The sequence below is a fragment of the Ursus maritimus genome, unplaced genomic scaffold (assembly GCF_017311325.1).
Source record: "Ursus maritimus isolate PB19 unplaced genomic scaffold, ASM1731132v1 scaffold_1, whole genome shotgun sequence".
In the NCBI taxonomy this organism is placed as follows: Eukaryota; Metazoa; Chordata; class Mammalia; order Carnivora; family Ursidae; genus Ursus; species Ursus maritimus.
The window spans coordinates 56,001,698-56,024,247 of record NW_024423343.1 but is presented as its reverse complement, the minus strand read 5'-3'; the positions used below and the strand labels follow the sequence as shown (position 1 = coordinate 56,024,247).

The following is a 22,550-nucleotide window of genomic DNA, read 5'->3' as shown; positions in this document are numbered from 1 at the left end:
GCAAAATGGACTCTGAAGATGTAAAAAGATTACAAATCATAAAACAGGAAGATTATTCTGGGTTATCCAGGTGGCGCAATCTATTTACAGGAACCCTTAAGAACAGAAAACTTTCTCCATCTGGAGTCTGAGAGGTTCAGTAGTAGCATAAGTCACAAAAACTAGAAGCATGAGGGAGACTTGACTTGCCATTACTGGAGGGGGCAGGACTGAAAGCTTTTCAGCTTCTAAGAGCAAATACCAATTCTGGTTATCAGTCCACAAAGAATCTGCATTCAGCCAAGAATCTGAATGAACCTGGAAGTGGATTTTTCCCCCAGACACTCTAGCAAGGAATACAGCTCAGCCAACATAATTTTGGCTTTGTAAGACTGTAAGCAGAAGACCCAGCTGAGCCCACCTGGACTTCTGACCTACAAAAACTGTGAGATAAATTTGTGTTGTTCTAAGATGCAAAATATGTGGTAATTTGTGATTCAGGAATAGGACATTAACAGAGTGAGCAAAAATGTTAAGGTACCCAGAAGGGTAGGCTTGTGTCACAAGGCTTCAAGGGCAGTGATACCTTACAGACACAGAACTCTGTGCTTTAGTTTCCTTCTTACATCTTGGTCAAGAGCCACAAAATGCAAAAAGTGATCATAGAGCAATCCTGGGGTCCTGGGAACATCACTATGGTCATAACAACAAAACTTGAACCGAAGAGTTTGAAAACCTGTAACTATGAGCTAGTAGGACTTTACTCCCTTTCAAGGTTAAGGTACCTTTGAGTTTCTATATTAGGAAAATTTTAAATGGTATGATTTCATTATGAGCCTCGTCAGTAAGAAACAATACACCACTTTCAGTGTTGTCAAAAAGGATAATGGATAATAATATATGTAAAATACATAGTGTAGTGCATGGCATTTACTTGGTACCTATTAAGTTTATTACAAGTTTTACTGTATTTTACTTTGACAGTAAATGTACATTTTCCTAATGCTTAATCAATCCTAATCTTACTACCTTCTTTAAAGCCCCAAACTGAGGACTACATTTTAGTTTAACTTTTAAACAAAAGGTTTTTAATCTTTAATCTTTTAATTCGATGTTATCGCATAAGGTTATTTGGCATATAATGTTTAGTTCTATGTAAGGAAATCAAACACCTCAGAAGTGAGAAAAATAGAAGCCCAGCTTTAATGAGGAAAGCAGCTTGTAATTTTGCCCCACTCACAGCAGACACGACAGATGTTCTTCACACATATCCCCAATTCCCAAGAGTATATAAGCGTTTTTGATGAAATTCCTCAAAGTTGATAGCACACATAAAGAACACCTCAGACTTTTCCCAATATCGTATTCATAAAAGTATGAGTACGTGAGTATTGAGATCAACACAATATATCAAAATATCCTTTAATAAAAACCAGTTTTTAAGTTAAACTTCATTTAAGTGAGTTAATTATTCCCAGACTTCTAATCCCTAGGTGATACAAGGTAAGCAAGTTCTTGTCTTATAGCCTAAAATTACAACAGAACATTAGAAACATACAAATATAGGGGCACCTACGTGGCTCAGACGGGTAGGTGTCTGACTCTTGGTTTTGGCTCTGGTCATGATCTCATGGGTAATGGGATCCAGCACTGTGTCAGGCTCTGCGCTCAGCAGGAAGTCTGCTTGAGGATTCTGTCTCTCCCTCTCCCTCTGCCCTCCCCTACTCAACCACACACTCTCTAAAATAAAATAAGTAAATCTAGGGACACCTGAGCGGCTCAGTGAGTTAAGCGTCTGCCTTCAGCTCAGGTCATGATCCCAGGGTCCTGGGATTTAATCCTGCATTAGGATCCTTGCTCAGTGGGGAGCCTGCTTCTCCCTCTGACTGCTCCTCCCCCTGCTTGTGCTCTCTGACAAATAAATAAATAAAATCTTAAAAAAAAAATCTAAAAAAAACTACACAAACAAAAAGACCTTACAGATTAATGGTACGAATATGAACAGCACTAATGCAAGTTTTTACTAATAACAACATTTTAGATTTGGTAATCATATCTGTTATATAAAATAATGCCCATAGCATTATTTTTCTAAAGGTAGATGTAAAAAATGTACTTATCTATTATTGTTTTTATTATAATTGTATTCTCATATATTTATTATTGTATTCTTACTAAAAATTTATCTTTTGTAAAAGCAAAAAGAAAATAGAAATTCACAGCTCACCAAGAATTACAATAAGTCCTAGTTATCACTGCTATTAAGAGTATTTTGATACTAATTTCTCATTATGAAGAGACCACAGATAGGGTATAGATTATGTTTAATTCCTACTGCAACACTAGTAAGTTTTTCTCTCGCTCTTCCTCTCAAAGTATATTAAAATTAAGTGAAAGAGATACTACTAAAGGTATAACCCTCAATCCAACATATGTCAATAATCATTAAAACCTTCCTTGCAAATGATAAAAGACACAGTGACTCTCAACACTGTGACTGAGAACTGATGGTAGAGTTACATTAGCTGAATAATCAGTAAAGAATTCAAAAGAACATAGAATACATAGAGATGGCCAACAGACACATGGAAAGATGCTCATGATCACTTACCAGGCAAATGCAAATCAAAACTACAATAAGGAACCACCTCACACCCATCAGAAGGGCTAAAATCAACAACACAAGAAATAACAGGTGCTGGTGAGGATGTGGAAAAAAATGAACGCCTGTGCACTGTTCATGGGAATGTATACTGGTACAGCCACTGTGGAAACCAGTATGGAAGTTCCTCAAAAGGCTAACAGAACTACCTTATGATCCAGCAATTGCACTACTCGGTATTTACCTGAAGAATACAAGAACACTAATTAAAAGAAATACATGCACTTTTATGTTTATAGCGACATTATTTACAATGGAAGCAGCCCAAATGTCCACTGATAAATGAATGGATAAAGATGATATGTCTGTCTGTCTGTCTGTCTCTCTCTCTCTCTCACACACACACACACACACACACACACACAATGGAATATTACTCGGCCATAAAAAAGAATGAAATCTTGTCATTTGCAAGGAAATGGATAGAACTACAGAGTATTATGCTAAGTGAAATAAGTCAGTCAGAGAAAGACAAAAACTGTATGAATTCACTCACATGTGGAATTTAAGAAACAAAACAAACAAGGGAAAAAAATATGAGACAAACAAAGACGCAGACTGTTAATTACAGAGAATGGATGGTTACCAGAGGCGGCAGGTGGAGGGGGATGGATTAAACAGGTGATGGGGATTAAGGAGTACACTTGTAGTGATGAGCACAGGGTTATGTATGGAAGTTCTGAATCACTATATTGTACACCTGAAATTAATACTATATGTTAACTAACTAGAATTAAAATTAAAAAAATTAAAAAAAGAACAAGCATTAGAAATGTGGTATTTTATTTAATCATCTCTTTCACTATGAAGAGGAAGGAATGAAAGGTTTCACCGAAATGTTTCTAGTGGAATTGGTGAAATAGAAGAAAGATAATCAGATTTTATGGAAATAATACTGTCACAATTTTATCATCTCAAAATATGAGTATGCTATATACTACATGAGTTTCATATAGGAGAAGTCCGACTTGGAGAGAAAGGGAACAAAAAAAATAGGAGATCCCTTCTCACATGGATTTATGAAAATTCTAACATAGTAAGTTGCCCCACAAACTGTAAGTTCCTATGGGAAACTCAACTTTATTGCCAAAGCTACCAACGAGATGACTGATGTCCTGCCTTCAAGCTACATCACACACACCTGGAGGGGCTATGGTAGATTATTATTGTTTCTGAATGTACTTAACAATAATTACCACACCATATACTAAGTATTCATTAGTTCCTGACAATGTTTTTTTTTTTTTAAGGATTTTATTTATTTGACAGAGAGAGACAGCCAGCGAGAGAGGGAACACAAGCAGGTGGAGTGGGAGAGGAAGAAGCAGGCTTATAGCAGAGGAGCCCGATGTGGGGCTCGATCCCAGAACACGGGGATCACGCCCTGAGCCGAATGCAGACGCCCAACCGCTGTGCCACCCAGGCGCCCCCTGACAATGTTTTAAGCATTTGAACAATGCCATGAATTACGTAGTATCTTTAAAAATAAGGAAACTGAAGCACAGAGAAGTTATTATTTGCCTGAGGTGATACAGATAAGTGGCAGACCCACAACAGTCTGGCTCCTAATAACTACCCTAAAACACTGACTATATACATACTATGTACCAGAAGACAACACTAAGGAAACAACTCGGTCAATTTGGCTATAACATACACATTCTTTATTTCAAGGATTACCTATATGGAAATGAATGTCATTATGAATTTTAATAACTCATAAATGTATAGGTCAAAAAGTAGCTCTTATATCACAGTAAACTAGCATAAAACATCCAATATGTAAACCATGTAAAACTACATCAAATTTAAGGATTACTGTTACTACACTGTCAAGTTTTAGAAATCTTTATGAGAAATAGTCAGTGAAATGAGGAAAATAGAAAATATACATTATCTGTCCTAGCACACAGATCACTGGTAGGCAAATAACTGCAGACTGATATGGTCTACTAAATAAAACTGCTAAATAATGCAACTTATTCCCATTAATAATTCCTAATTAAGCAATCCTGCTTTATTAATCAGCACAACTCCAAATTTGGTAAAATTATGATAAAGTTGGTGCACTCAGATTCTCCTGACAGTGTAGACTTGCTCAACTCTTTGCAGAGGCAAAAATCTGGCAATATAAAAACAGTTATATCCTTTGACCTAGTCATTTCATATGAGATTAGTATCCTACAGAAAAAATTCAAAATAAATTAAAAAAATATACGCACAGAGATGCTCAATTCAACGTTAAACTAGAAACTGAAAACAATAATTTTCCTGTTGAGCATTTATTTTTTTTTTTAAGATTTTATTTATTTATTCGACAGAGATAGAGACAGCCAGCGAGAGAGGGAACACAAGCAGGGGGAGTGGTAGAGGAAGAAGCAGGAGAAGCAGGCTCCTAGTGGAGAAGCCTGATGTGGGGATCGATCCCAGAACGCCGGGATCAGGCCCTGAGCCGAAGGCAGACGCTTAACGACTGCGCCACCCAGGCGCCCCTCCTGTTGAGCATTTAAAATTGAGGAAATTTTAATGGTCAACTGGTAAACTATCATGTAACTACTATATATCACAACGTTAGACAATAAGGGGAAATGCTAAAGTTGTAAAAATAAAACATAACTGTATCTAATGATAAAATTCTGTCAAAGCTATAATTTATATGCAGAAACTAGAAGGCAACAAAAATAATGAAAAGTTATTTGTCAGTAGGGCAAACTTGTAGTTGATTTCTAGTAACACTATTTCAAGTGTTCAATAAATAGAAACACACTAGCCCACACATAAGAATTAGAAAAAACAAAGCTATAAAATTGGAAGAACAAAGCTACAAAGTTGTTATGACAAAAGTTTAGTTTCAAGTAAGCAAACTAAAGAACATTTAGGGAATTTGTAAATTAAGGTAGTATTATAGAAAAAGATATACACTACTAGCCAAAGAACCAAAATACACTTGGTATTTTGCCAACTGGCTTTTTGCCAATTTTAATCATTCCCACCCTGTTTTCCCTACTAATCTTGTTGAGAATCTGTGCAGTATCAGCTACTACTACTGTTGGGAGTGTTTCTATTCCTTGGGTATTAAGACAGAAAAAATTGAGAATCACCATCTTTGTTAAGACAGAGAATGCAGACATGGGTGAATAAGCCTCACCCCAAAAGCATTCTACTTACATCCCTTCCTGTTACAAAAAAAAAATGTTTTTAATGATTCTACTACCACTGCCAAAATGCCAAGAAAGAAGAAAAAAAAAGCATCACCTAAACATATAAAATGTAAATGAATGTTTCAAGATTGTTAAAAATAAATGAAAATAGTATATATAAGTGTATCTATAATTATATAATACATGACACATTTACAGTAATATATGTAAAATAATTCCAATTATTTTTGGCCATAAAAGTCCACAAACTTCCTTAAATTTTTATGAAATTATATTTTACTCTAACTTTTTAATCTTGAGCTCAAGAAACAGAGCAAAGAAATAAAATGTTTTGTGTGTTTTCCCCGGATGTAAATAGTGAATACTATCATTAATACATCTTAATTAAGAATTACATTAAGAAAACATGCAGTATTGTAGGCAAGTCCTTAGTCTCAAGGAATAGGTGTGAATTAAAGGATAAACACAGAAATACTAAGTTAAACTACTGACTATAACAATGCAGATTTGTTGTTTTCCTATAGTACATTTTAATTACAGTGAATAGCATAACAAGTACTAAATGTATTGATTTTTATAAGGATCTGTTGACTATCCAATTGTTGTTATTCAGTGGGTTTTTGAAAAGAGAGATTGATTATCTACTGAAGAGGACACAGAAAAGATCTACACATTTGATCTAACACGATCTAACAATTTACCAGCAGAGAACATCTAATCATTAAAACCTAACTTTTTCAAAACACAAAAATTTAGGTAGGAAAAATGTAGATTATTTCTTGAGACTTAATGCTAGTTATTAGTAGACATTTGACGTATAGCATAACATTTTAAAAAATGATATTGATAGCTTTCAAATCATGAATACCAAGAAAAAGCATTCCTCCAAATTATTTGTTAAAGAACTGACATAATAACCTTAATATGTACTGTTATTTTAGTTTAAATACATGAAACAAATACTCCAAGTAAATACAGGAATTTCTGCATTACATATGTAATAGATTATGGTAAAGTGCCCCAAAGATGAAATAAACATTCTAATAAGGTTATTTTAAAAAGAATTTTCAGGGGGCACCTGGGTGGCACAGCGGTTAAGCGTCTGCCTTCGGCTCAGGGCGTGATCCCGGCGTTATGGGATCGAGCCCCACATCAGGCTCCTCCGCTAGGAGCCTGCTTCTTCCTCTCCCACTCCCCCTGCTTGTGTTCCCTCTCTCGCTGGCTGTCTCTATCTCTGTCGAATAAATAAATAAAATCTTAAAAAAAAAATAAAATAAAAAGAATTTTCAGGAAGTGCAATCAGATCTACAGAAGGCATGTTTACCTTAAACACACAGTTCCCGAAAGCTCCTTCCTTACTGACAAACACCTATGTTCTAAATCACAATATATTTCAAATAATTAAAAATTTAATGGCAGTAATCCTCCCAAAACAAGATAAAACAGGTCTTAGGAAAGCAGCATACGAACCACCATAAATTTGTAAGATTCTTATAAATTACAAAGACTAGGATTTTTGTTATTCAATTATTGATGGCCAAAGATTCAAGAACATCCTTAACTCTAACTGCAGAAAGGCATCTCTATTTTTTTTTTAACACACTTTACAAAGATGTTCCTGCAGTTTTGAAAAGTGTTTACAGTGGATTCCTCAAGTCAGTGTAACAAATTTAATACAAGACGTAATTGCTACTGTATTTATCTTTCAGGTCACTTAACCCTGTAGGGTTGACTTTTACACAAGCTTATCACCTTCATAGTTTGGGTACAACAGACCAACGTTACATGGCTATTTAAAAATTACACCTAGAAAGGCTATTACTGACAGTGCCTGTGGTTCTTCAAAAAGGACCAAAAGTGCACTCAGAGGAATAGTTTTTGTTTTGATTTCAAGTATGTATATTAAACTTACGCATTGTTAGCCTCCATAATTTAAAATTCCTAAGAAATTATAACTTTTACATAATATAGGTATTAGTCAATAGGGTGAAGGTCTCTGAGGTGTCATCCCTTTTATTCCATCACATTCACAGTTTTGCTCTTGGCCTCAACCAATTTTAAACTCCCCATTAAGCAAAGGCAATTTTATACTACCTAAGGACACAAAAATAGTCCCCAGCTCCTCCGCCTTCTCCTTCCTCTAGCGAGCTAACACAGAAAATACACACACACACACACAATCTCTCGGCCCTGTCCCTAGGGCATCAACAAAAAGCACTGGTTATTTCCTTACAGAGGCTTTGCAGTCCAAGCAGGGAGGTAAAAAATGAGGGAAAATACCAGAATCGATCTGCACCCACACCTCAGCCCCGCCCCACGGGGAAAATGTGGGGGGTGGCGGGAGCGTGAGGGGGCAGAAAGGACAGAAAAGGCCGAGACTTTCAGCGCACAGGTTCTCCATACCATTTGTTCCATCATGTTCCTCCACAGGCACAGACCCTGACCCTATTTTCTGCTGTGCCTCCCGATCCTCCTCCCGGCCACCGTCACCTATACAGTCCCAACCACTGAGTCCTGGGTGGGGAGACCAAAGCCAGCCCTCTTCCCGCTAATCCGAAGACTGAAGAGGGTCTCCCTGCGCCCTCCGCGGATCCGACGTGGGGCCCAGAGACCTCTGAACTAACCAGAGAAGGGGAAGATAAATCGGGGGGAGGGGTCTAAGAGGAGCCGTTATTCCTTTTTCCTCTTCTTTAGGAAAGCGCGCGAGCGGGGAGGGGCCGGAACAACGAATGCCAGTTACCTAACGGTCCCGCCCGGCCGGTCGGGCTCCCGAAGCCGACGCCGCGCGAGCCGCTGAGGTGGCACCACAGCCTCAGTCGCCCCGAGGGCTAGGCACTGAGGCAGGAGCGCTCGAGGTGATGGGAAGCGGGGGGTGGGGACTACCGTGAGCGACGTCGCCATGTTAGTGCCTTCTTTCTCCATATCCCTACAGTCTCCAGCCCTCCGGCTTCTCCCCATCACTACTCACCTTTCCAGGACACTAGTTCATGCTTCTCCGGGTCGCCAGGGAGGCCCGAGCTCAGCAGTGTTTACAAACTACCCCTGGAGGAAAGGGCTGAACCGCACTTTAAAGGCCACAGGCCCCCACAGGCTTCCGTCCTCTCTCGCGAGATCAGACTGACACCCCCCCCCCACCCCCTTCTCCCCGCCCCACTCCCGGCATCCCCCCTCTCTTCTCGCGCCCCTCCCCTCCACACACACGCCCCTTCTTGCCTTCTTTCCGACGGAGCGCCTCCGGGTCAGGTGATTCCGTCAGCCTTAAGGGGGAGGGGGCGGTACCTCAGGAGGGCGGGGAAGGAGGAGGCGGGAACCAAAGAACACTCAGTACCTGACGATTGGACAAAGAGCCTGGAGGGCGGGAAGCAGTTCTGGAAGGGGGCGGGGCCGGAGAGCCAGAAGAGAGGAGTCTCCGTAACCCGGGCTGAAACCTGTGATTGGCAGGGGCTGGACACTGGCGTGGATGTGGGAAGCTGTAACAGGTGGATGTTGGGGTCGCGAGAAGGGTTTGGCCCGGTGCGGAGAAATAAGGTGAACTCTGGAAAAGGCTGGGGGTGGCGGTAGAGAAAACGCGATGAGTCCTCCGAGCTCTCCTACAGGAGCCCGGTATTTTTGTTGCTGTCACTTCCTGGCCCTGGGTAGGAAGGAGGGTAAAATGTTAGATAGGCGCGCGCCTAAACCCACTCTACTGCTACTCTGAAGCCTGAGACAGGGAGTTTTCGTTAAGCTGAAGTTTGGAAGAGGTGGAATTTGCAGCAAAGTACCCCCAAGGCCTCTACGCGCCTAAAGCGGGAAAGCAAGATAAGTCAGTTTTGAAAAGGAAAAGCCTTTACTTTGGATGGCATTTGTTCGAATTTTATTAAGCTATAACTGAAACTGATTCTTCCGGCTCCTGAACGCCTGGTAGAGTGTAGGATATTAACATGTAATTATGTTCTAAGCAACCTACCAAAAGAAATAGAGTGCCCTCCACTATATAACCGTAAGTTAAAACCCTGCAAGGAGTTGATTATAAGAGAAAATCTTCCATAATAAGGTGTATTCAATTTTATCAATTTTCTTTTACTTAGTAGTTACAGATTTTAAATATATCAACTTCAATAGAGATAATTTCAAACTTTTAAAATATCAGCAATTCCTTATTAACATTTACAAAGGACCAAAGGACACCAAATTAGAATATGGAATAGAAATGGCTCTCTTCCCCTAATACTATTCTACTGCTCACTAGGTTGCTACAATGACAAAGAAATATCCGTCAAGCTTTGAAAGCAGCTGTTATAAAAAGGATGGCGAAGGAAGACCATATATTTATTTAACAAGAAGGACAAAAGAGACCATATATGCCGTTCTGCAATTGACACAGATATACTCCTGAAAACACAGAACAGTGCTGAAAATATTTCTTTTTAATGTTGCTCTATGATTCTCTATATAATTTAAATATTCCAACGTTAAGTGTGGGGATATTGATTGTCCAATAAATATGCACAATTAAAAGTATGATCAGAGGCTCCTGTGTAAACTTGTTTTAACTCTTAAAAAGCCAGTTTTTTCATCTATTACGTCACTACAAATTATGAATAAAGTTTGTGTATTAATATAAAATGCACTCTCAAACATCCAAATCAAAGTGAAACTGAAATTATCGTAAGATTCTGGGGTATTGTATTTGAAAGTTCATGAATGTGCAGTTCAATAATGGTATCTGGCATAAAAGTGAAATTCTGATGGCACTGAACCTTTTAGCAGGTTTCTGGCCTGTGTACATATATGTGAGCTAACTCACTCTTTTAAAACTAATTTCATTATTCAAGAGACCAGAAAGAAGCCAGAATATTAAGTGTTTACTTCTCAAGTTAAAATGAAAGTACTATCCCTATCTAATATCAGTGATACTGTAGTAGTGTTTGTGTCATGTAGCACTAATTATATCAGTTAAACCTCAGCAGCTCAGATTGCTGACACTGACTATGACGATGGACAAGATGTGCAACTTGACAAAGTTCTTAGGTCAAGTATGTATTCACTAAAACGGTGCTGCTTCTCTCCAACTCTCAAAATGTCTAATGTGAGAAAAAGAACTATAAATGTTATGGCATTGCAAAAGAAATTTGCATCAGTTAGATTTTCTTAAAACAATTATCTTCCATTCACTTATATCAAAAAATCAATTTCTCCAGTTTTGATTCATTTTCAGTTGGCAGCACATTTGGTTTTAAGTTTCTCCTCCTCATCCCTACTTCTCCAGTCCATTGTCAAGTAGTTAAAAATCTATGTAATGCACTAGAGGAACATGTTATTTTAAAGAAAATCTTTCAGGAGTCCTCATAGAAGAGAGAAGAATTATTTAGTAATATAAATAATACTCTGTTGTGAGAATGCAGTTTTAGCTATTTTTCTTCTTAAAAAAGTAAACAAAATGAGAAAAAATAGAGAAGATCACAGGGAAAAAAACAGGTGGAAAGGATGCAAATCTGTTCCATACCATGTTGGCAACCCGGTAGCTAGGAAGTGTCTTACTTTACGTATTTGTAGTTCACAACAGTTCCTTTACTATAACTTTTCTACAAATGGAGAAAACATTCAGCTTAGACAAAATGAATGTAGTTACTATTTTCAGTTCTGATCTTGTGAACTTTTCTCACTATCCATATCTTCTTAAAACACTTTGCTTTTCAATTTTTTTCTCATTGTCATGCCTCAATATCCCCTAACAGCCCTAAAATTCTCTACAGTCTTCTCTTTTGCAAATGCAGGAAATTTGTTCTGGACTCCCTTTTTGCCTATCTTATCACTCCATACATATATCTACCCAACTTACTCCTAAGAAAATTAGTAAGGATCTGGTAAACCTCCTCTAAGAACCCAGAATGACTTCTGAATAAAATTGGTATCCCTTAGATACAAGAGGCTATTTGAAGAAAATTTCTATTTCTATCACAGAAATGCCCCTTATTACATACTACAAGAAACAATAAGAGGCCTCTAATTGCTCTCAAAACCTTCCAAGTGCCACAGAATGTGGTATTTCCACCTTGTTCAGAAGAGTTATTATGTGGTTGTTAATCCATTAATCTGCTATGGTTCTTGAGAATTCAACTAAAATCCTGCTCAAGTATATATATTTATAGTATTTAAATATACTAAAATATAAATATACAGATATGTATATATGACAAATAGAGTGAAAAGGAAGATTTAATTTGTAAGTTTCTGTTTGTAGCTAAACAAAACACAGCATCCCTTATGTCTGCCTTGGACTCACAGAAAGCCTCTGAATTTTCACAGGTGTCCTCAAGATGCAGCCCAGTACAGATTGATGAGATGAGGACAGCATGGCCCTAGACATTTAAGTTGATTTTTTTTTTTTTTTGGTAGCTTCTACCTCATGGCAGATCTACTTTCCTTTCCTCTGACAACCCAGGGTTTTCCTGCACATCCCTGAAATGGCCTATGTTATAGTTAAACTTTCAGCATCTGTTCTCACTATGGGAATTTCCATTCAGAACAGTTCAAGCACAAGGAGGGTCCTTGTCCACTTTCCACCCCCAGTCTTTGGGTCTCAAAAGAGTTTGTAATTAATTGTGTGTGGCATTGTGGGGGAAAACTTAGAGGGCTGTATTTATCTTCAAATCATACTTTAGTTCATGCCAACCTCAGTAAGACCAGTCCAAGAGAGAGAATGGAATTTAAGGGCCTATTTTCTTTTCATCTTTCGTATCAATGTCTCCTCCTACCTCTCTCTCATCCCACTCACTTGAAAGAGGGCTTATCATCATTATACTTAACTTTCCACACACTATTAAGTTACCAGTACAGGTAGATAGAACCACATCTAGGGTGAAGAATTTTGTCTGGCATTCCAGTGTCTGCCCTTGATGACTCCCCATAACTAGTCTGTCAGCCCAAGGCCCACATAATAGCAAAGCCATGAATTCCTTATGCCAGAAACCAAGAAAGGCCTGATCATACGGACCCTCCCAGGCCATAGGCCTTGCTCTTTCCAGTTACATTCTCACCTTGGAGACAGTCTCTTAAGTTAACTGTCAACCTAATGCTCTGTTTCTAAGTTTACTACTCATAAAGTATCAATATTTATTGAGCACAAACATGCCAGGCACTCTTCCTGGCCCTGCAGCTACAACTATAAACAAGACACAGTCCCTTAAGGAGACTTTCATGGGAGAGGAGGGGAGTCACAACACATTTATAAACAATGTAATAAATAAACAAATAAATAAACAAACAATAATTTAAACAGTAGTTAGTGCTGTGGAGAAAATAAAGCAGGAAGGTGATAACATGCAGTATTATAAGCTTACTCCTTTTGTACAACTTTAGGGGTCTTGAGAGCTAAAGATGTTTTAGATCTCTCTAGAGAGGTAGATAAATACTTTGAGCTGTCCTTTAGATAGAAGTCTTGAGGGAATAATACTGAGCTGTCCAGCATCTGAGAGACTCAGCCAAACTACCTAATTATTTGAGAAAGCAAACCCTGGGACTGTTCTGTAAGAGGAGCAGATCCTGGAATTTCCCTGGCTGGGAAATGCTAACTAAATGCTTTTTGTTGAAAAGTAGCCACTGCCAACAGCCATGGGTCCTCTTAGGAGTCTCTGCCAAGATCATTTGTAGGATGCTAGCTCATGCTAATGGGGAGAACGATCAAAAGCCCTTGGATTTAGGAGTCCCTACTAATCCTAGGTCTGTTCTTCTCTTCAATATTTAAGCTCCCTTGAAAAAGAAGCTCTAAGTTACCGAACATCTAAGAAGAGACAGATACTTGCATCATTCAGGAGAAGGAAGTGCAGATTCTTACTAGGAATGTGGGCCAATTTTTAGAGATTATGAACAGATTGATAGCTGAAAGGATGTGACCAAGGGATATAGGGTTACCCTCAATTTACAAAACTGACCGTTTTTATTAAGTTGTAAGTGTAATGCCATATTGGAGCCTGTTTCCTCACTGACAGATTAGATCAATGGTTCTAATTTTTGATTTTGGGACGCTGCACTCCATCACAACATCTTAACATAAATAACATTTTTTGAAAAATAACTATATTTTCCAAAATAAAAATAGAATAGCATGGTATTCACTTTTGTAAATAACTACCTCACACTTAACAGTAGCTGCATTTTTATATCTATTTCTGTATTTGAACTGTTGCAATATGTTGTTTTGGTTGAAGTTCTGATGACAATCTAGCCTCATGCAGCTGTGTAGGTGGAAAAGGGAAGACCTTGTGAACCCCCTGAAAGGTTCTAAGGGTGCTCAGAAGTTTTCAGACCACACTTTGAAAATCACTGGATTAGCGGTACATTCCAAAAGGAAGGGGAAAAAAAACTGCCCGATTAATGAGTTGACAGCTTTTTGAAAGATAAGGAGTCGAAGTCAAGGCACGTGGGGCATTGCAGTGTTCTAGGACAGTGCTCTGAAAACTTGATGTGTATACAAATCACCTGGGATGCTTGTTAGAATTCAGATTCTGATTCAGGTCTGATGTGAAGCTCTAGAACCTCTGTCTCTGACAAGGTCCCGAGTGGTGCCACCACTGCTGATCCGCGGACCTCACTTTGAGCAGCAGCACCGTAGTGTACTGTAATACACACACCGCCAGAAAGCCTATGAAAGATGCACAGGGGAGCTTGTATGTACGTGTGGTAGGAGCAGACGGTAGGGTAAGCGTGGGTGGAGGGAAAAGAAGAAAATAAATAAACTCATGCTACCTACCTTCAAAAAATCTGTAAAAATGATGATACGACTTATAAATCATATACCGTCACAAGTTTTGACTACTGCTTATTAACTATCTGTACATCAAAGCAAACTAAGGCATAATGTTGCTATTGGCGGAGACAGCGTCCAACTGCCATGTTTTTTGAGGCAGAGGGGATGGTATTAAATCTGGAAAAAATAATTTTTAGTCCTAATAATGTAAAGAACTTGGCAAGTAATTGATGGACTATGTAATTAGGTCGTAAGTCCATAATATTTTCCATAGAGTAATACCATGAAATTACTAAATTAATCTATGCGCAGCATGTACAGACTTCAACAACTCGTCCTTTCAGGTGTAGAAATCACGTATTTAGAAGGCTTTGCAGAGGGTAGTACTGATATTTTCTTCTTCCAAACACTTAACACCAAAACCAAACCACATTGGCTAAAATTACCAAATAGAATTTAAAAATTACAGAAGCATGAGTATATATTTTTTGCATCTCAAATGATATTTCCCATTTATCTGTACTCCTTCTTTAAATTTAACTTCAGTGACATTCATTTCTACTAACTTTAGCTGCTCAGCAAATTTTTATCATTCCTTGGGCCTACCTTACCTCTAAGAGCTTGAACTCTGAAGTTCTTTACATTTCCTATTTTTTGGCTCTTACTGAAATGGATCTTCCACCGTATTGTACTCCCTGGGCCCTTGACCGTTCTATCTCTATTTTATTTTCATACATTACACATAACAAAATTTACCATCTTAACCACCTTAAGTATATATTTCAGTGGTATAAAATACATTCATAATGAGGGGCGCCTCACTGGCTCAATTGGAAGAGCATGTGATTCCTGGTCGCAGGGTTGTGAGTTTGAGCACCACGTTGGGTAGAGAGATTACTTAAAAACAAAAACTTAAAAAAATATACATTCATAATGTCATGCATCCATTAATACCATCCATGTCTATAACTCTTTTCATTTTGTAAAACGCCATGCCTGTTAAACTAGACCCCCTGTCATTGTTCCCACCCCAGCCCCTAACAACCACAATTTTACTTTTTGTCTCTATGATTTTGACTACTCTAACTACCTAAGTGAATCATACAGTATTTTGTCTTTTTGCAACAGGTTTATTTCACTTAGCATAATGTCTTCAGGGTTCATTCACATTGTAGCATCTATCAGAATTTCTTTTTAAGGCTAAAGAATATTCCATTGCATGTATATACCGTATTTTGCTTATTACCATTCATCCATTCATGGACACTTGGGTTGCTTCCATAGTTTAGTTATAATAGTGAATAATGCTGCTATGAACATGAGTGTACAAATATCTCTTCAAAACCTTGCTTTCAGTTCTTTGGCATATATACCCGTAAGTGGAATTGTTGGATCATATGGCAATTCTAGTTTTAACTTCTTGAGGAACCACCATACTGTTTTTCATAGCAGCTGTACCATTTTACATTCCTACCAGCAGTGCACAAAGTCTCCAATTCCCCCATATCCTTGCCACCACTTGTTTCTTGGTTTTGTTTTGTTGTTTTATAGTTGCCATACTCCAGGGTGTGAGGTGGTATCTCATTGTAGCTCTGATTTGCATTTCCCTAATGATCATTAATGGTGAGCATCTTTTCATGTGTTGGTCAGCCATTTGAATATCTTCAGAGAAGTGTCTATTTAAGTCCTTTGACCATTTTTAAATTGTGTTGTGCTTTTGTTGTTGAGTTTTAGGACTTCTCTCCATAATGTGGATATTAATCCCTTATCAGATACAGGATTTGCAAATATTTTCTCCCATTTTGTGTGTTTTTACTCTGTTGACCGTGTCTTTTATTGCACAAAAATTTAAAATTTTCATGATATTCAGTTTATCCATTTTTTCTTTCATTGCCTGTGGCTTTGGTGTCGTATCTAAGAAATCATTGCCAAATTCAGTGTCCTGAAGCTTTTGCCCTGTTTTCTTGTAAGAGCTTTGTAATTTTAGGTTTTACGTTTAAGTCTTTGATCCATTTTGAGTTTATTTTTGTATATATTGTTAGGTAAGGGTTCAAGTTCATTCTTTTGCATGTGAATATCCAGTTTTCCAGGCACCATTTGTTGAAAAGGCTATCATTTTCCCATTGAATGGTCTTGATATTCCTGTCAAAAATTATTGGACTATATATGCAAGGATTTATTTCTGGGCTCTCTATTCCATTGGTCCATTCTGTCTTTACGCCACTAACACTGTTTTGATTACTATGGCTTTGTAGTAAGTTTTGAAATACAGGAGTTCATGCATACATCATTTTTTAAACTTTCTCCACCTCTTTAGTTCTTTGATCATCTTTAGTATGGTTGTTTTTGTCTAGGAGATCTGCCATCAGGTCTTTTTCTACAACAGATTATTTTCCCTTTGAATAGGCCATACTTTCGTTTTTTGAATGTCTTGTATTTTTTTTTTTTTTTTTTTGGTTACAAACTGGACATCTGAATAATATGGTATCTCTGGCAATCAGATTATCCTCCTTCCCTAGGGTTTATTGTTTGTTATTTTATTATTACTTTTGATTGTTGTATACTGTCTTTGTGCCAAGGATTAGCTTGATGTGTAAACTTAATGTTTTGTCAGGTCTTTTCTGAGCCTGTGCCTTTTCTTGGGCATGAGTGGTTCCTTTTAATTTTCCCTGTATATGCAGTTGTTTTTGAATGTCCCAGTCTTTAGCATCTAGCTCCCAAAAGGAGAAAAAGAGAAAAAAGAAGGGGGAAAAGGATACCTTCCCCTGGAAGTCACTTCAGCTGGAGGGTAAAGGGATTCCAACAGTAAGGGGACGTGCAGCAATAATGGCCACCCTCCTCTTTATCTGTACCTCTGTAATCAGAAGTAGCAATCAGTGATCAAAGCATTGAAAACCAGTATTTGGAGACAGGGTTCTTTTTGCTTACCCTGGCTCCTGCAAGCTGTGTGGAAGCTGCTCCAGGAAGATGTGCATAGCAGCCTGCCCTGGGGCTGGGGCTGAGGGCTGGCAGCTGCTACTCTATGAAGACCTGAAATTGAAATTAACCCCAATTTACATTTCAAGCCTTCTTCTGGAAGTTGCAAGTCTTCACTAGACAAGAGTTCCAATATAGTCAAATTAGCTTTGGACAGTGTAATTGTTGTCTAGGTGGGAAGCGATTCCTGGTGCTTCCTACTCCACTTTCCAGAATACCCTTGACCTCCCTCTTTTATTCCAACTTATTACTCCTTGTGGCTTTACTCATTCCTTACCAAGTTTGAAGCTCATAGGTTAGCCTGTTAAACAATGTCCTTTCTTGCTGTCTGCTTAGAGCTCCTCTGACCTGTCATTTCATCAGTAACCAGCCCTAATAACCCTCACTGCTCTCTATCAGTTAACTTCCCAACATTGCTGGGGAGTCATAAAACTAGGTTGAGATTTACTGCAAGTACTACCTGGAGTTGGGTTCTTACTGCTGCTCTTCACTTCTTTCATTCACATCTACTCCATACCACACACCATACCTTTCCTCTTTTCAAGCCCACAAGGCTAAGCTTATGCTTCAATTTTGTGCTTTAAATTCTGTAACAAAGCTTCTCTCAAATCAGCTTTTCCTTTGTCATCCCTAACATAAAAAAATCAAAGCATGGTCTTTGGAATCAATGAAGGTCTGAATCTGGATTGTGTCTTTGCCACTTAATGGTTATCTGAATTTGGGAATTAATCCTTCTTAAGCCTAGTTTTCTGTTCATCTTTTCTCCCCAGTTACGCAGGGTTGTTATGAGGACTAAATTTATATAGAGTACATAAAATTCCTAGGAAAGGGAGTAACACTTGTGTGATGCACATACCCTGTCCTTCCCTGACTTGTTCCCAAGATCTAGACATCAAATCCTACGGATATAATTTTTGCATTTTTTTTAACATATTCAATGTAGTATTAGAAACAAACTGCTGTTGAACCAACTAGCATCCCAAGATGCTAGTGATAAGGAATGCTTTAGCAACTTTTGGCTTTAAAAATATAGCCAATTAAGCTTACTTTTTGATATTTGGTTTTTATTACCTTTTTCAATTTTTTAAGAAGATTTTTATTTATTTGTCAGAGACAGTGAGCCAGAGAGCAGAAGCAGGGGGAATGGTAGAGGGAGAGGGAGAAATGGGCTCCCTAATGAGCAGGGAGCCTGACGCAGGGCTCGATCTCAGGACCTTGGGATCACGACCTAAGCAGAATGCAGACACTTAACCAACTGAACCACCCAGGTGCCCCACCTTTTTAAATTTTTGTATTTGATATTTGGTTTCTAATGAGATTTTCTTCTTAGAAACTCTACTTTGTTACAGACACTTAATTGCTTAACGTGAGACTTACTGAAAAGCAAAAACCACCCCCAACCCTAGTCTAACAAGGCTTCAATTCCTAAAAAGCTGACATGATTTATTTTTAGAACCAGCTGTGGAGGACCAGCCAAGTTAGTTTTGGAAGGTTAATTCTGCTCCCAGGTATCATAATTCCTGTTAGGCCTTAAAAACACAAACCATCTTAACTACCTTAGTTTAATTAATCGTTATCTCATAGAAGGCGAAAATACATATTTCCCCTTTATATGAGTGACCAAGAACCCTACAAATTACAATGTGCACAATACTATATAAAAGAATTCTCATAAAAATTGACTTGTTTTCATCACGGTGCAACTGCTTAGACTTGTATGTATCTGACTGAATGCATATTCTTCTTTGTGATGATCTAAATTTAGGTTAAGTACAAATCACGGCAAAAATTAAAGTTTTCATCTTTAATGAAATGACCTTGGAAATAACGTACATTTCCATGACACCAATACTACAGTTTTGGGAGTCACAGTAAGATACACAGAATTACATCCGTAATTAATATGAATGCCAACATTTCAAGCAGTAATTTCTGTTACATGGCAAACAAAATCAAGAAAGCAACCATCAAACAAAAGAGACCCATAGCTTCAGACAAGGCAAATCCCAGGATAGCATATGAGAACAGCTGCTGCTTCAGCGAAGGGTTTCTAAAAGAGACACAACACATATAACTGTTACTTTGAAATATTTTTCTGAATTCCAATATGTTTGATAAATGTTAAAGAATGAGATTACTAGTATGGGATTTTTGTAAATTGGCAAGTCCTGGAAAAGTATTTGCCTAGATCTCGTTTGCTTTTGCCTTTGTTCGATATTCCTTTCTTCTCAATCCTACCATGTGGGGAAAAGATAAGAAGTGATCTCTGTATGTCGATATAGTTAGTCTTCATCCATTTTGAGGGATTCAGACATACTTGCTATTCCCGTGAAAGTACATTCTATACCTCCTAAGATCTGACAGTTTAGAAATAAGGTCTTAAATAAAATGGAAATTGATACTTTTCAAGACTATGCTGTTAACTGTAGCCCCAATACAGCTTAACAATCAAGAGTGCAGACTCTGAAGTCAGAATTAAAACTTTTTTCTGACACTTACTAGCTACTTGAGCCATCAGTGTAATTTCTGCGATGCTCATCCTTCATAAGTAAGCTGGAGTCTATCTCCAAGGGATATTGTGAGGGTTAAGTGAGATCATGCATGCAAAGCCCTCAAAATACAATGCAAGACACAGAGTTGGCACTTAATACAGAATAGCTGTTATTATTTCACTAATTTTCTAAGTTTCCAACTATGTCAAGCATGCTCTTAAAGTAGGTTATTTGGTGATAGAAATTACCTCGCATAACCAATGATAAGGCTGCCAAAGACTGTTCCAATACCAGCACCAGAACCAGCCACTCCCACTGTTGCAGCACCTGCACCAATAAATTTGGCAGCAGTATCAATGTCTCTGCTGATTGCACTGGTCTGAAACTCCCTTTGGATTAGCTGAGACACACCATTCTGGGCCCCATTAAATACCGTAGAGCCCTAGAGAAAAGAAAAAAAAGGCAAAGGTGAAATCAGTAATCACAATTAGCTATTTTAATTACTGCACTGTCAAATGGTAACTAACTTCTCTATTTTGTGATTTTGAATAGGAGATTGTGTGGCACAGTGCAAAAATCAAGAGCTTAGAATAATTCCAATGTTGTAGAATAGGGATAACAGTATATATAACCTCATAAGGTTGTTGAAAATTATGAAAGTGTATTTGAATATGCTTTTCAAATAGGGTAACCTTTTCAATAACTGTAGCTAGCATAATCTTAAACATAGGCAACTCAAGACTATATACTTAAATATATATATATATACACTGACTTTATTTCTTAGCCAACTCAGCCAAGTTTCTTTCATTGGCTTATCCTCTGCACTATTTTTTGGATAAAGGGTGGAAAAAAACTGCTCTCAAACCATTCACTAATGAGGTGTTTTTTTTTTTTTAACCCCCCCTTTAATTAAAACCATAAGACTTACTTGCTGGGGTTACTTAATTTCTATTATTACTGCTATTACCTCTCCAGTCCTAGCCTCTGGTCGAGATAACACTGATGCAGAAATTGGTCTGTATGCAACTCTGGATCCAGCTCGGATCTATTAAGGAAAAAAAAATTCCAATATTGAGAGTAGACACGACTTCAATGACCCTTCTTGTACCATGAATTCTAAAAAAGCCATCAGCAAAAATTTATCAGAAAGCTCATGACTTTTCTTTATTGTCTCTTATCTTGCTGTTTGGTTATTTTCAGTCCATGAAGGAATTTTATTTTAAAGTTGCTAATTAAAATTTAAAGTATGCTACATAACCTATTTGTAATAATCTGAATAAAACTTCTAAATGCTTAAAAAGAAAGCATTATTTTTAAAATTTCAATTATGGTAGTGCCACGATTCAGGTCAGAAAAGCAGCAATAAACATCCCATATTCTTTGGTAAGTTTAAGCGGACCAACAAGTTTATCAAGAGTGTTGCTATAAACGCTTGTCATTTAAATTAGCCCATTGGTTACTATGAGGCCTACAACTTCCTAAATATTCCTGTATGTCCATTAATTATAAAATAAAAAAGCAGTCTGAACAATTCTCTATCAGTGTAAGAATAATCGGTGAAATATCTGACCATAAGGACATATTGCAGTCCAGCGTCTCTGCCCTTGAGTGTCCACTACACTAAGGTCACAGAAAATCCCTTCAGAACCAAGACCCGATTCTCTAAGACAAACCCCCACATCCTTACTTCACGTAAAGCTTCCAAAATGGTTATGGAAATAACAGCCAGAGGCAGTTCGAAAGACTTTCGACTCCTCCACCACCCTCCTCCGCCCACACAGGGTGAGGCAAAGTCCCTCCCTCTGCAGCAGCGAGTTTGACCTACAGAGAATGCTGCTGCGGTGAACTAGGCCTCAGAGGCCCCCTACATCCTTAGGAGCACCCCAACCTTCGCGCCCACCCCAACCCCACGGAGCACGCGAGGACGGGGGGGGGGGCGCTCCGTCACTAGGGGCAAGGAGGGTTTGACCTACAGCGAGGAGGGCCTGACAACTAGGCCTCGGCTGCTCCCCACCGCACTGGTGGGGAGGAGGTGCGGAGTGAGGCGCCCCAGGTTTAGTAGGAAAGAAAGAAGAGACCACAGAGGGTGAGGGCTGAGCGGTCCCCACAGGTTGGTGTGCCCCATTCAACAACGTGGACGCTCCAGGCCGAGAGGTCCTCCCTCGGCGCCCCGGCCCGGCCTGGGCTACGCACCAGAGCGGGGGTGCAGGCGAGCTTGGCGCAGGCGAACATCTTACACTCCTCGGGGCGGCGCGGCTGGAGGACCTGGGTGACCGCCGACGGGGGCTCCTCTCCCGCTTCCCTTCTGCGGAGGTAAAGGGGCTTAAGGTCAAGTGCCCTCCCGGGCCTGTCCTCCCCACCCAGGTCCCGCGGGCTCCCGTGCACGCGGTCGGCTTGGGCCCTCATCCAGCGAGGCGCCCGCAGAATGAATGGGTGCCGCTTGAACGCTGCTCCGCCCCGGCCGGGCCCGGCTCTCGCGCCCTCCGCTTACCTTCCCGAGAGGTGGCGGCGGCAGCGGCGGCGGCAGAGGTCGAAGGAGTGGCGCTACA

At 38.9% G+C, this 22,550-nt stretch overlaps 3 protein-coding genes across 15 annotated transcripts in view; 1 reads left to right on the top strand and 2 right to left on the bottom strand.

Annotated features, from left to right (window-relative positions):
- ATF2 (activating transcription factor 2) overlaps positions 1-8,926 on the bottom strand; it is a 96,333-nt gene extending 87,407 nt beyond the window's left edge. For 11 of the 13 annotated variants that reach the window (XR_567533.2, XR_567534.2, XR_567535.2 and 8 more), the window contains exon 1: positions 8,771-8,926. The gene's annotated coding sequence lies outside the window, so the exon portion shown is untranslated. The remainder of the gene's footprint in view (positions 1-8,770) is intronic. The other 2 variants (XM_040643621.1, XM_040643673.1) reach the window with 2 other exon arrangements.
- LOC103659900 lies at positions 8,702-10,302 on the top strand. Its single transcript, XM_040636623.1, has 3 exons — positions 8,702-8,908; positions 9,046-9,330; positions 10,031-10,302. The coding sequence occupies exons 1-3, from the start codon at positions 8,702-8,704 to the stop codon at positions 10,175-10,177; spliced, it is 639 nt and encodes a 212-aa protein (XP_040492557.1). The 3' UTR covers positions 10,178-10,302.
- Positions 10,303-19,295: 8,993 nt separating this feature from the next.
- Positions 19,296-22,544, bottom strand: ATP5MC3 (ATP synthase membrane subunit c locus 3). Its single transcript, XM_040643607.1, has 5 exons — positions 22,493-22,544; positions 22,195-22,306; positions 20,969-21,046; positions 20,247-20,440; positions 19,296-19,556 (listed from the first exon to the last, which is right to left on the bottom strand). The coding sequence occupies exons 2-5, from the start codon at positions 22,231-22,233 to the stop codon at positions 19,442-19,444; spliced, it is 426 nt and encodes a 141-aa protein (XP_040499541.1). The 5' UTR covers positions 22,234-22,306; positions 22,493-22,544; the 3' UTR covers positions 19,296-19,441.
- Positions 22,545-22,550: the final 6 nt, after the last annotated feature.